Source organism: Letharia lupina (assembly GCF_014066315.1).
Source record: "Letharia lupina isolate WasteWater1 chromosome Unknown contig_5, whole genome shotgun sequence".
In the NCBI taxonomy this organism is placed as follows: domain Eukaryota; kingdom Fungi; phylum Ascomycota; class Lecanoromycetes; order Lecanorales; family Parmeliaceae; genus Letharia; species Letharia lupina.
Genome location: NW_023502974.1, coordinates 1,183,229 through 1,196,082, shown reverse-complemented (window position 1 = coordinate 1,196,082; position 12,854 = coordinate 1,183,229). Strand labels below are relative to the sequence as shown.

General features: G+C 51.8%; 5 protein-coding genes across 5 annotated transcripts; 3 read left to right on the top strand and 2 right to left on the bottom strand.

Annotated features, from left to right (window-relative positions):
- Window positions 1–516: 516 nt before the first annotated feature.
- On the top strand, window positions 517–2,574 carry HO133_008609 (uncharacterized protein; the record flags this gene model as incomplete). Its single annotated transcript, XM_037299474.1, has 2 exons — window positions 517–1,523; window positions 1,737–2,574. 2 exons carry the CDS (start codon window positions 517–519, stop codon window positions 2,572–2,574), a joined length of 1,845 nt encoding a protein of 614 aa, XP_037155475.1.
- A 615-nt stretch (window positions 2,575–3,189) lies between these two features.
- Window positions 3,190–6,355, top strand: HO133_008608 (uncharacterized protein; the record flags this gene model as incomplete). The annotated part of the gene is made up of 3 exons (XM_037299473.1): window positions 3,190–4,531; window positions 4,581–5,209; window positions 5,264–6,355. The coding sequence occupies 3 exons, from the start codon at window positions 3,190–3,192 to the stop codon at window positions 6,353–6,355; spliced, it is 3,063 nt and encodes a 1,020-aa protein (XP_037155474.1).
- Window positions 6,356–6,969: 614 nt separating this feature from the next.
- Window positions 6,970–8,136, bottom strand: HO133_008607 (uncharacterized protein; the record flags this gene model as incomplete). Its single annotated transcript, XM_037299472.1, has 2 exons — window positions 6,970–8,015; window positions 8,079–8,136. The coding sequence occupies 2 exons, from the start codon at window positions 8,134–8,136 to the stop codon at window positions 6,970–6,972; spliced, it is 1,104 nt and encodes a 367-aa protein (XP_037155473.1).
- Window positions 8,137–8,290: 154 nt separating this feature from the next.
- On the top strand, window positions 8,291–10,136 carry HO133_008606 (uncharacterized protein; the record flags this gene model as incomplete). The annotated part of the gene is made up of 5 exons (XM_037299471.1): window positions 8,291–8,476; window positions 8,531–8,573; window positions 8,625–8,708; window positions 8,762–8,920; window positions 8,971–10,136. The coding sequence occupies 5 exons, from the start codon at window positions 8,291–8,293 to the stop codon at window positions 10,134–10,136; spliced, it is 1,638 nt and encodes a 545-aa protein (XP_037155472.1).
- A 589-nt stretch (window positions 10,137–10,725) lies between these two features.
- Window positions 10,726–12,827, bottom strand: HO133_008605 (uncharacterized protein; the record flags this gene model as incomplete). Its single annotated transcript, XM_037299470.1, has 2 exons — window positions 10,726–11,712; window positions 12,192–12,827. The coding sequence occupies 2 exons, from the start codon at window positions 12,825–12,827 to the stop codon at window positions 10,726–10,728; spliced, it is 1,623 nt and encodes a 540-aa protein (XP_037155471.1).
- Between the last annotated feature and the right edge of the window lie 27 nt (window positions 12,828–12,854).

The window sequence follows — 12,854 nt, the reverse complement described above, 5'->3', positions numbered from 1 at the left end:
GACGCCTCTTCGCGCCTCCGAGCTTTTCGGGAAAGAAGCTCCTCCAGCACCTTTCGCCCACGCCAACGGCAACAGACCTCCTTATCCAGGTTCGAGCAGATCATTTGCTCGCATCCACCAGTCTTTGAGTCCCTTCTCCTTCAGTTACCAACATCGTCAATCCTAGACTTATACCATACGTCAAACTACCTCCGGTTGTTTTTGCAAGGCTATCCCACAGCATGGAACCATCTTTCTTTCCGGTCTTTCAGCCCTGGAAGACTTGCATCCAGGCAGGCGTCACCCGCAAGTGACAGCTCTGGTGAGAGCTCAGCCGTTCAGTCAAAGCCATACGCCCTGGACCAATTGCTTATGGCCATTGTCCTTCCATTTGGCACTCGACTCATATCCTTAGACCTCGATCATACTGCTGTTGCGGGGGATACCTTGACATCAATTGTCCTACACAGCCGGCGAGAGACCTTACAACATCTTTCTGTCCGTGGTTGCAAGCAGGTGTCCTTGAAGTACAACATTATGCCATTCCTCACTCTCTTTAGCCTCCAAAAGTCCGCTAGTGAGTTCCAAAACTCAGGACCGGTACCCGGCCTGGCACTACGAAGCCTCTATGTTTTCCGCTGCAGACACCACAGGCATCGGCCTTACACGCCAGCCTCGCTCATCAGAAAAGACTCTGACTCAGTCCACACACACGATCTTATCAAGATATGTTACGACTTGGGAATTTGGACGGACACGGCTTGGTGTCCTACACCCGGCGGAAGATGTTTGAAACGGAAGGACTACTCAGTAGGGAGAGGAACTCCAGATGCTCGGACAGAGGTATGGGTGGTCTACGATCGGTTATGGCGCTCAGAAAATCGACTCGGGCCCGCTGTGTACTCCGAAGAGGCCAGGCCTAGGAGCACTAGAGGGCAATTGTGGGAAGACACGGAGTCCGGCTACAACGGCGAGCCGTTGGGCTGCGAACCACAACAAGGGCACGGCGAGGGGAAAACTCAAACCACACATTTACGTCAGAGTCACCGAAAGTTCATCGAGAATATTATATGTCAGGACTGTAAAGCTCAGATCCCTGAAAGATGCGAGCATTGCAGCATAAGAATGCACTGCATGGGCTGCAGGAAGACTCTTTGTGAGAATTGCGCTTTTTCTCGCCATCTACCACCGGCCAAATCTCCGAGAAGCACAATATCGGAGTCAGGCACTGGGGATGAGACAGCCAAAGAGCCATATTGGTGGGCCCCTGGTCAGATGCGAAATCCGAATCTTATGATGCAAGAAGTCGTACCCAGCAACAGTGCTGAAAATAGCAACACCCCAAATAGCACTGTCACTCCAGCTCTGAAAATGCAGTGGTGTTGCTTAAAACCCATGTTCTCAAATGGTGGTAGTATAACTTTTGTCGGACCTGGAATGACAGGTTCGGCCATCAATCACGTCCATACTGCTCCACTTCCACCAGGCCAGGGCTACGAAGACGCGGAGTTGAGCCGCCTCCGTCAATCCCACAAGACATCAGGGTCAGTGATTGACTGCCCCGTTCTTCCGGGATGTTCCCCAAGGCTGAAGCACTACCAAATGCTACATTGGCTTCTGTACGGAATGGGGAGCGAAGACCAAAACCCATGCCCTCGAAGTCTTTGTCATGATTGTTGGCAGACGCCAGGATGGAGAGCGGCCTGTCAAACCTGTAAGGAACCTTTCTGTTTTGCACATGACTTGCGCGGTTTGAGCATGCGAATCTGTGGCTATAAGGACCTCAGCACCGAAAAATCATTCCTGGAAGCGAATTCGAACTTCAGGAAAGTACTAGAAGCTTCAGAAAGCTCCACCGTTGCACTCAACACTGCACGGGAAAAAACCAAATGCACAATCCGCGAATATCTGAATGTTCTCTCGAAATTGCCAGAACTGTCACGGAGCTTCAAAGATAAATATGCTCATTTGCTGGATTCATCCCAGAGGGCCGCGTCCGACACCTTGGTACTAAGACCCGAGGTATTACTCAGTGAGGCAGCAGGCGAACTCAAAGAAACGTCTTACGAGGGCGAACTTTTGAAAATGCTCGGTTTGATAATGTCCACACCCATGTCCAACACAGACGACGAGAGTACGGAACCTCAACTCAACAACTCCTGGCTGGGCTGCGGCTCGTTTCTTTGTCCCAAATATCGCTCCATCGGTGACCATCGGCCTCGCTGTACAGCCGCTGCTCAACAATGCACGTTGTGCGAAGTCCACGTGTGTCCAGATTGCCTCGCGCAGTATTCGCGTTGCGACTGCGCATATTGCAAGGACCACTACAGCTGCCCGAATTGCGTCACGACGCTGGGAAGTCTGTGCAAGAAAGCTGAAGAAGAAGAGGAAGCTAGGCGCAAAATTAGGATACGTGAAGAGCGGCACGCGCAGTGGAAGCATCAGCTGAAAGAGGCCAATGACATGGCCGAGCTGGCTCGGGACTTTTTGGCGCGAGACATTTTGCAGTCGATGCCAACGGTAAGTCAATCAGCTACGGTCACGATGCATGAAGAGGCCCTGGCAAGGCAGAATATCGGAGAAGCTGGCGGTTGATGTATAATGGCGACAGGGTCTGGTTCAGCTCAAGAAGCCACGAAATTCTTTCGGAAAGGGGGTTAAATTTAGCAAGGTGTTTAGGTGCTAGCATTGCTGCATCATGGCCACGAAAAGCTAGCATTAAGTATTGGTGAAGTGTGTAATTCACTTGTATAATAACGATATCGTGCTTCATATAGGTTGAGGAAGGGTTACTGTATCATAATGTCATGGCGAATTAGCTATGATTGTAGCTCAAGGTATTAAAAATACGTTAACTATATACGTCTCTCGAAAGCTCTTGTTGAGTCTACGTTAGTGGTCGAGTGGTCGAGTGGTCCTCAAAAATCGGACCGCGAGCTGATATTTTAGGGTTTTGTACTAGCGCCAGAGCTAAGTGGGACCCCTAGGAGCGCTAGCCGCTCAAAATGTAAACAAACCTCGAGCATCACACACTTTACACGCACTTCATAACTAACATTGCATTCACCACAGTATGAATTCGATAATGAAAATCCTCGGACTATAGACGCATCGGTTCTTTCCGCTAACAACGCTCATCTTGCTCCGCCGAGCTTAGGAGCATCGACCGCGTCGAGAATTACCCAGTCGCACCAACAATAAACAACAGCCATGACGGGACCCACAACCTCCAAGCAGCGCACCCAGTTGATACGCGAAATGTCCAAAGATATGAACAGGACGCGCAACTCATCAGGATCTTCTCAACATTCGCTAAATCTCGCGAGTCCGCAGCCCACCGTCTCCGACTTCGACCCTGAGAACGAAGCCATCATGTCGACTCGTCAGCTCGACAATAATGCGCAGCAGCTTCCTGACCTTCGTGCAAGTGCAAAGAAATACAGTCGCTTCGCTCGACCCGAACCGGACTTCGCCATCAACACCTCGGCAATTGGTCGAGCGTTTCCTGATTTCTCCCAAGGCGGCACCTCCTCGGATGATGATAGTCCGTCGATCGAGATTGGGCGAGGTCTCAAGAAAGGGAGCAATAGCAAGGCGGGACGGATCAACGAATACTCTTCAAACGCGCAATTGAGCCTTGATGGAGAGAGCATGGATTTCTCTGCGCCAATGATTGGTAACTATGAGGTCACAGGTACCCCCCCGCTCGCGCAACGACAGTTGTCTAAGAAGAACAACGAAACTCCTGGTGGTTCTGTGAAACATGATGGACAGGTGCGTAGGCCATCTGGCTTACAGAAAGAGATTACTGGACCGTCACCGCCACCGTCCAAGACAAAGGATTACGGATCTGGGGAAAGCAGGAAAAAAGGTGAAGAGAGCCGTCGCACACTGTCTTCAATGCACGCTCGTGTGAGAGACGAGAACGAGCGATCTAGACTCAGCGAGGAAAGGCCGCCAACGCTCGATTTGACAGCAAGGAACACCCGATTTGGCAACGTGAAGGACCAGCACGCTGCATCGAATGTTGTCATGCCGAGCAAATTCACTTCGAGGCAAGGCTTGCTACAATCTCTCGCCCCAAAAAAGATACAGAATTCGCAAACTGTTGCAACCCCTCACGGGACTCAGCAATCTTTCATGTTGCCCGATTTACCAAATATATCCGAGTTAGTCTCGGGCGTTTACGAAGATGGTACTCCCGTGTTCACACGGCACGGAAAGTCACGAGCTTCCCGTTTTTTCTCAGCTTCAGGACAAACTAGCAAAAGCCAAAATTACACTGGAGTCAATGAGATACCGATACCGGCTGATGAACAGGCCATCTTCTTGTCGCTGAAGCTTCTTCAGGACAAGGTCGCTACCTTGGAGAAGGCCAATGCCGAAGCTGAGAACGCTATTAATGATCTGCAACAGAAGAACCGAGTGTTGGAGCGTGAAAAGATCGACAGAAGGAGAGCGCCACGAAGTGATAGTGCTTTAGGTACAACGGATAGCGATGGTGGTACTGAGATTCGTGGCAGTCAACGTAAGCTTTTGATCGAGAAAAACCGTAAGTGGGAATCAATTAGATGAGATAATTATTGGCTGACAGTCTTTAGGCTTGGAGTCGTCTGTCCGTGCACTTCAAAGTCAACTGGATCATTCGAATCGAAAAACCTCCACCGCCGAGACAATTCTCAAAAACATCACGCAAGAGCGTGACTCAGCCGTTTCTCAATTAGGCGTCGCGTACTTCACAATTGAGCAGCTCAAGGTTGAGAATGAAGGTCTCAAAGGCGAGAACAACGAGCTGAAGACTCGTCTTGGCCAGTTGAGCAATGAAAACGAAACTCAAAAGTGGACAGCCAAGGAGGAAGCTCTACGACGAAAGCTCGACCGGAGGACAGAAACATTCCAGAGTATGATAGAAGAAAGTGGAGTGCATCCTCCTAAGCTGCAGGAAAAGAATGTTCCTGAAGCTCGTCACACTGAGGGTACCGAGCGGAATGCAGGATCTTCTACCCATAAAGACGCAAACACTTTCTATCTTCCAAGTCGAAAGGGCATTGATGAACCTTTTAGAGGCGGGCAGCGGCCTGCTCAGATTGACGACTCCCAAGATAGTGAAGACTCTGTGTATGAGGCCCGCAAAGCGGAAGTAAAAGGCAAAGTCTGGTCACCTCGCAGCGCAAAGAATGCTCAAGGCGGCGAGACTTCGCAAAACGTGACATACTTAAGCTTCCTTGAGGTGAAAAGTCCCCCCTTATGCTTTCGCGGCAGCCGCTGACATAGTGGATCACAGAGCGATGAGATTGCCACGCTAAGAAAGACTCTGGAGCAAGAGCGTATGCAGCGCAAACAACGCCGAAATAGAGTCCATCAATCGGACGACAAGAATGACACTAATACACAGACAGTTCCACCAGAAGCACAGGCGGAGCAGGCTCAACAGATCTTTCCTCGCAAATCATCAATGAAAGACCCGACATCCAGATCCACGAATCGGAAAGATGCCACCGAGCCTTCCCTTCTTCCTGGCGCGCACCCCGAGCACAACCGTCGGCACTCCGAGGCTTCGATTTTAAGTATGCGTAGCCGACGCCGTGGCTTAGACGTCGAGAATATGACTTCTGCTTTCATTGTGCCCGATATCACCATCCGTAACCCAGGGATCGACTCTCAAGCTGTACCAAACATGACAAAAGAAGCTCAAGATGTTCTTCATGGGCTTGCGGAGCATGGCGGCCAGAATTGCACAGTCTGCACACGCGCGATCAGCCACGATGTACATCATGAGCATGGGGCGACGGTGAGAGAGGCAATCAAGATTCCCAAGCCCGTTCCTGTTTCGGACCGCATGCCGAAGTCTAGTCCATATGAAGAAGAACCCACAATCCGCCCAGCTCAAACGCCAGGTCTCGCTCTCGCACTTGTCATCAAGGGCCTTGACGATGAGCTTGCCCATCTCAAAATTGAGCTTGCTCGATATCAAGCTCTTTACAATGGCCACGACCCTGCGCTCAGCAAGCGCAAGCGCAAGTCGGTATATCACAAAATTGAGACCTTGCTTAAAGCTATTGAATTGAAGGCAGACCAGGTTTACGCACTTTATGATGTGCTCGAGGGCCAAAAGCAAGATGGCCATGAGATCAGTGAAGAAGAAGTTGAGATTACTCTACAGTCAGTCGGCATCAACACTACTGGCCTGCATCTTAGAGGAGGTGGCGCAGGCGAGGAGCAGCAGGATGGGAAGGAGAAGCTATCTGAACGCCAGCCATGGGATCTGGATAGTGATGGCGAGAACGTCGATGATTTGCCTTGGGAGGGCTTCGAGACGACTGTGGAGACTGCGAAGAGCGGGTTTGCTGGACGAACAAGGAGCTCAGATGCTTGAGTCACGAGCTTCTCACTAGACAGTTTCGCATGCAACAAATGTCCTTCCATTTTCAGCTCTGATGACGCATTCATCTGCGCCTATTCATATACCTTCACACTCTCGCCATACTCCGATCACGCCTCCTTGTCGCAGCAGAGTTCCTAATGTTGACTGACTTCGGTGTATGTCCATTAGTTGAGCTTTGTCTGTCCGGAGAGCGGCTTGAACTGAGATGATAATTTTGCGGCGACTGAATGATGTGGAAAGAGATCTCCGTATCGACTGACTCCACGGAGTGTTCATGTCTGCGGATCGAGCTCTTCTTGTCAGCATCTGCTGTCGAAACACTAGCTGGGGTCTTTGCATTCGTCTTGTACGAGCTTCGGGGTCGGATTTCTCGTCCCGTCATGTTTTGCATTGCTTACGGTCGTTGTTCGCTAAGAGATGGTGGGATCTCGGCGTTCGTGGAATTAGACAATTGTGCTTAATTGGATGACAAGGGACTCTTTAGCGGATGATACGAAAGCTTTTCCAAATCAATCCGTGCTTCATGCATCATGCTTCCAAAGGGTATCATGTATCTCCTAGTATCCAACGCCAGCGCTATGCTCTGCGGGAGTCTATTCCCTTTCTCAAAGCACATCCCCATCAACCCCTTCGCCACCGCCACCGCCGGCCGCCGCTGCACTCGCAGTCCCCACCCCTTTATCCGCCATTTCCTCCCTTTCCCTAATCTCATCTTCAACGAAGACCCCCAAGCCCCCAAACGCCTCCATCATAGCCCTAGCACAATATTCCCTCACGTCATACCCCCCAGCCGTAATCTGCGCGTCGCTTCTCGCGTTGTCCAACCACGAATGCTCATAATGGTCCCGCAGATAATAATACTCATGCTTGATCACATACCCGCCAAAGGGATCGTATTCTTTCTCTGGCGCGGGTTGGACGACGCGTTTGAGCCCTTGGATCGAGAAGAGAGGGGCGGCGGCGCCGTTGTCGACTTTGGCGGCGGCTTGTTGGCGGGACCTTTCGGCGGCCGTTCGACGTGCCGTGGATTTCTTGAGGACGACCTTTTGGGTTTCGCGGGCAATGGTATCTGCATCCCCGTCGCCCCTCGCCATCATATCGACCATCTCCCTCCTGCCCTCTTCCTTCTCCCTGCGCTCGTCCAGCTCTTCGTTCCGAGCCGCCTCGCGCCGAAGACGCGCTTGTTCCCTTTGCGCGGCGAACTGGGCCTCCGTGTTTGCGTTTTCCTGCGACTCGATCGCGGCGTTTTGCTTGATCTCTTGCTCGTTCTGCCTCTTGTACGCATCCAGCTTCTTCTCCGTCTCCTTCACGTCAACCCCCTGCAGCAAATTCCACGTCAGGTTCTCCACCTCCTCCAGATAATTGTTCCAGTCTCTCAGGCTCTCAAACTCTTCCTCCCGCTTGTTGAACACCCCCGCCACCCTTCTCCTTATGTCGACTTCGCGCTCAATGTGCAGATCCTCGAAGGTTTGCCTGCGGAAACGGGCTTTGCGTAAAGTGCGGGCGCAGCCGGCGACGGGGCAGGGGGCGGGGCCGTGGGAGAAGATTCGGTCGACGCAGGATTCGCACATCTTGTGGTAGCATTCGGGGTTCACGAGGAAGCGCATGGATGGGTTGAGGTAGCGGGAGGATTTGCAGACAGGGCAGATGTCTGGGGGTGTGTTCTTGTCAGCGATTGTTTAAGTGCAGAAACAGTCGGTTGGAGACTTCTCACCATCTTCATCTCCTGGGCGACGTGGAGCAGCTCCATTGCGGGCGGGTGCTCGCGACATAGTTTGTGACTGAGACTGTGAACGACAGGAGTTAAGTCACCGTCAATGGCTTTGTATTGACTGTAAGGCTGACAAATCTTGGCAGCGGAAATTGTTCCGCACCTGGAGCCTATATCTCATCGACGGTTATATTTCACCTTTACATATTGTAAATATGGCAGAAAACGGCATGAAAATAAGAGACAGCTTAGCCGATCTAGAGAAGTATCGCCTCCAGCTAGAACAAAACATTGCAAAGCTTCGGGCCTCCCTCCGCCACTGGCAGACATGGGAGATCGAGTATGAGGGTATGAAAGAAGAAATACTGGAGCTTGGCGAGGTTCATTCATGCTCTGATCTGGTACATGGAACCACTTTCCCTAGGGTGTGAAAGTAGTATCTCACTAGGATGTAGGAAAACATTGGTGATGCTCAGAATGAATTACTGACACCGAAAGGTGGGCAAACACATCGCAGCAACCAAGGGTTCTCAGACTAATGCCCAGCAGAGAGAAAGCTGCTGCTGCTTGATGACAGAGGTAATGTTCGGGAAAGCCATCAAGTGATTGGGCTGCTCTCCAGGCGTATCGACTGTAAGATGGACCACCATCCTTTCTTTCCCTGGTTGCATTCTTATTGGAGTCAGATGTACAACAGAACATCAGAACCATTTCCTCGCTTTTGAACACAGCACAAGAGAAGTATGCTGCTACACAAGTCCTAAGCCAACCCGAAGTCCGGAATGAAGAAGGTCTGCCTCTGACGGAGATTCACGAGGAATTAGATGAGGAAGGGCATGTCATATGTAAATCCTCGATTGCTAGTCATCTGTCTTCTAGCTGATGGCTCTCCCAGCTTCTTCTATATCTGAGCCCGGTCAGGCAGCACCTCAACTCCTAGAAAACCTCCGCAAAGCCGGTGTGAAGGATCTTCCATCAAACGCAGAGGAAGAAGGCCACTCCGTACAAAATCCAGAAAACACCCAGCAAGCGCTTTCGGACAGTAAACCCAAGGCAGACTCCGCGGAACTCAGCCCAAACTTCAGGGGAGCTAAAGGGTCCGATTCCTTGGATGTTAAAGCAAGTGAAGGCCAAAAAACTCGCAATCCCAGGAAAAGTGTCAGCTTCACTGCAGACACCAAGACAGAGAGCTTGCTTGAGCACAAAAGTAAGACCAAGATTCCAACTGTGAAGTCCGTCGACCGAGTCATCCCAGTGGACGGATTCCCGGAAGATGAGGCGCCCCGCCGACAACCAGTCATTCCCGTGAACGAGTCCTCAGAAGATGCGGCTCTCCGCCGGCAGATGATACAGTACAGCATGTCAGAAGTCAACAACATAGTAGCAGAAATTAATATTAATGATGAGGCTAGCAATGCCTCCTATTCTGACACTGGTAGCGAAGAAATTCCTGACGATAGCAGCCTCGATGAAGATGAAGATAAGTTCGGGAGGACCAAGCGGCGCGTGCTCAGTGATGACTATCTGGCCGAGATGCGCGCATTGGAGCAGAGATTAGGTGCGAAAGCTATCCAAAATGTTGGTCCAAATGCACCACTAGAGGCCTCAACATTGGCAAGCGGTCAGGAGAAAGTAGAGCAACGGCCAACACAATCCACAAGCAACGGTGTCAACAAAGCACTGAAGCCTCCTGCTAGCAAAGGCGTCCGCTTCGCCGAAGAGCTCGACAGCCAAACCAGCCCGCCTCCACCCGCTAACGCTCCATCACCCACAGCATCCCAGTCTCCCACCCAACCCAAACCCATCCACGCCAACACAGTCATCGAGCGGCCTTACTCAGCCACCTCCACCGCGCCCGCCGAACCCGACGAGTTCGACCCAGCCTTGCTCCAACAGGAAGTCAAAACCGAATACCACAAGATGCGCAACCGCATGATACAGCGCCAGGGCGGCTTCACGGCGCCCGAAGATGGCGCAGAAGTCCCACTCACGGAGGCCGAGGGCGGGCCGAAGAAGATGAGTAGGTTCAAAGCTGCGAGATTGGGAAGAGGGCCGGCTTAGGAAACAGACGTCCGCGGCAGGCCCAAGCATGTTATTCTTACGCATCGCAGTCGTTTCGGAGTATGCGTTCCATAGCGTTGTCGCCAATACCCTTTCATAAACACACATGATACACGTACCACCTCCTGACAACCCCTTTTCCACAACGCCCGAGAGCGAACCTCGGTGATTCTCAGGGCGCGTTGTTCGTCCTGTGTATATTTCTACCATGATCCCGGGAACATGATGCACCCATGCCCTCCGGGCAGACTATGACAGGCAGACCTTCTCTCGCGAGATGTTCAACCTGCCCTTGTCATACCGTGCACGCTTCCAATATCGACGAGGTTCCTCCAGGTGGGCTCTCTGATGCCATGTCCTTCCCCCCCCCTTGCGCGGGTGTTTCAAGATTTGGCTCTTCGTTTCACCCTCCACAATCCGTTCGTACAATACTTTTATAAAGAATTGATTCTGTGATATTTTGAAGTATTGAAAGACGCTAAATAGAAAGATGTTTCCGCTTCTATATGTAGTTACTAGTGAAGTTCAATCGTCACGCTCGTAGATCATGCAGCTCGTCAATACCGGTGGTAGCCATTCTGGAATGGTATCATCGAACCACTTCATTGCCCCCTTCCTCCTCCTTTTCCCCATCCAACCAGATCTCATGCCCATCCCCTTCCCGGACCAGGCCACTCAAAAGCCAACCCACCCCCGCGACGACAGCCAACGCCCACCAAACGGCCCCAACAACTCCCACCTGCAATCCCTTCCCATAACCCCACCCCCCCAAGATTGGCCCTACTGTCCTACTCGCACTACTGACGCTCTGCGCAATACCGTGAATGGTACCCAGCACACTCGGGTGTGGGGAGCAGTTGTTGATAAGGATGATGGTAGCGGGTAGGGCGAATGTGCGGCCGACGACTTGGACCAACAAGACGCAACTTAACGCGAGCCAGACCAGGATACCGGAGGCCTGATTCGGTGGAGCAAGGGAGGAGTGGATGATGGAGAGGTATGGCGTCAAAGTGTAGGTGAGAGGGAAAAGGCAAAGACTATAGCGAAAGCTTCTCAGGGTTCCGAGTCTTGCGTTTACAGCCGGGTAGACAAGAAGTTGTAGGCTTATTCCAATGATGCCAAGGACAGCCATGGCGAATCCGACGCTGCGAGGAGGCATCCCTAGTCCGCCCGTGAAGCCAAAAGGCAGGGATTGCCGTGTGTGAGAAGGTGGAGATGGGCTCTCCGGATCGAAGCGGGGCGCCGAGAGATGTATGAACCAGAGATTGTTGAAGGTACCGATGTGGAGAGCTAGAATCGAGTGGCAGAGAAGGGTGCAGAGGACGTTGCGGGTCCAGATGCGGGACAATGGCAGTTTAAGTCTTGGCTTCGGTTTCTGGGTAGGTGATTTGGGGAGGCGCGATTCGAGTTCGTAGGAGTCAAGCCGAGAGCCATCCATTGGGGAGCCCAGATCATCGTCAGCATTGATGGCGGTATAATGGTGAGTGTTTTGGCAAAAAAGGTAACGGAAGGCGTTGACGATGGAGTGACCGAGGCGGAGACCCAGGTCTGGTTGGTCTCGTATGGCTTCGAGTGTCTGCAAGATTTGTAAATTTCGAGCTGGTGACCACTTGTCATCGGTAGCATACCTCTTCAAGCCCGAACACGACTCCCATGGCAGAAATGAATAGAAAAACCGCACTCATCAAATTCGGAAGAGCATAAGGCCAATGCTCCAGCCAAAAAACCCCATTCTCCCCTCCAAACAGTGACTCGTCCCCAAAGACATTCGGATAACTCCTCACAGGATCTGAAAGCAACCCACCCAAGATTGGTCCAATAATGACTCCTATTCCCAATGTCAGTGGCAAACGTAAACAGCGTTCCACCAAACCTACCAATATTAAAACACATCGGCAGCAACAGAAAGGCCCTCGACTGGAACCTCTTTTCCTTTATAATCTCACTAATCATCGTTCTCATAACCCCCACATTCCCATTCAACGCGCCCCCCAACGTTCTGCAAACCATCGCCTGCCAAAACGTCCTGCTAAACCCGAACCCTACACAACTGACCGCCGTCCCCGCCAATCCAATCAACAGCACCCGTTTTCTACCACCCCACTCCGCATCTGCCATCCTTCCCCACAGTATAGCAGTCACGAACTGCGCGGCGGTAAAGCTGCCCTGCAGCATACCCGCTTGGGCTGAGATGGTGGAGGGAGGGAGGGACGGATTGAAGGATTTGAGCTGGTAGAACATATAAGCTTGAAGGGATGTCTGTGTCAGGGGTTCGGAGAGGCGGGCGAGGGTTAGGATTGCGAGTTGGGACTTTTTGGGAAGATCGCGCCAGGCTACGGGGCCGGGTTTGTCTTGTTTGGTGGGTGGGTGAGATGGAGATGGAGAAGTAGGTGGGGCTTCGTCTTCATCGAGGAAGGAGGCATGGCGGGCTATACTCGATGGACGAGGAAGTATGGTTGGACGCTGAGGTTTCCCCTCCTCTTGCGCTATGGGGATATCCTCTTCGTCGACGTCGTGCGTGACGTGTTGAACAACATGATGCTGCTGCTGAGATGCCGAGTCGTGGGCGAAGTCCTGTAACCTGATACTATCTGATGCATTGGGATGTTCTAACAGTCCTGCTCTTGCTACATCCTCGTTTATTGAGGTATCCAAATTCGAGATTTCATTTTCTAATGAGCTTGACCGCATAAACGTTGTTACGGCTTATCTTATCGG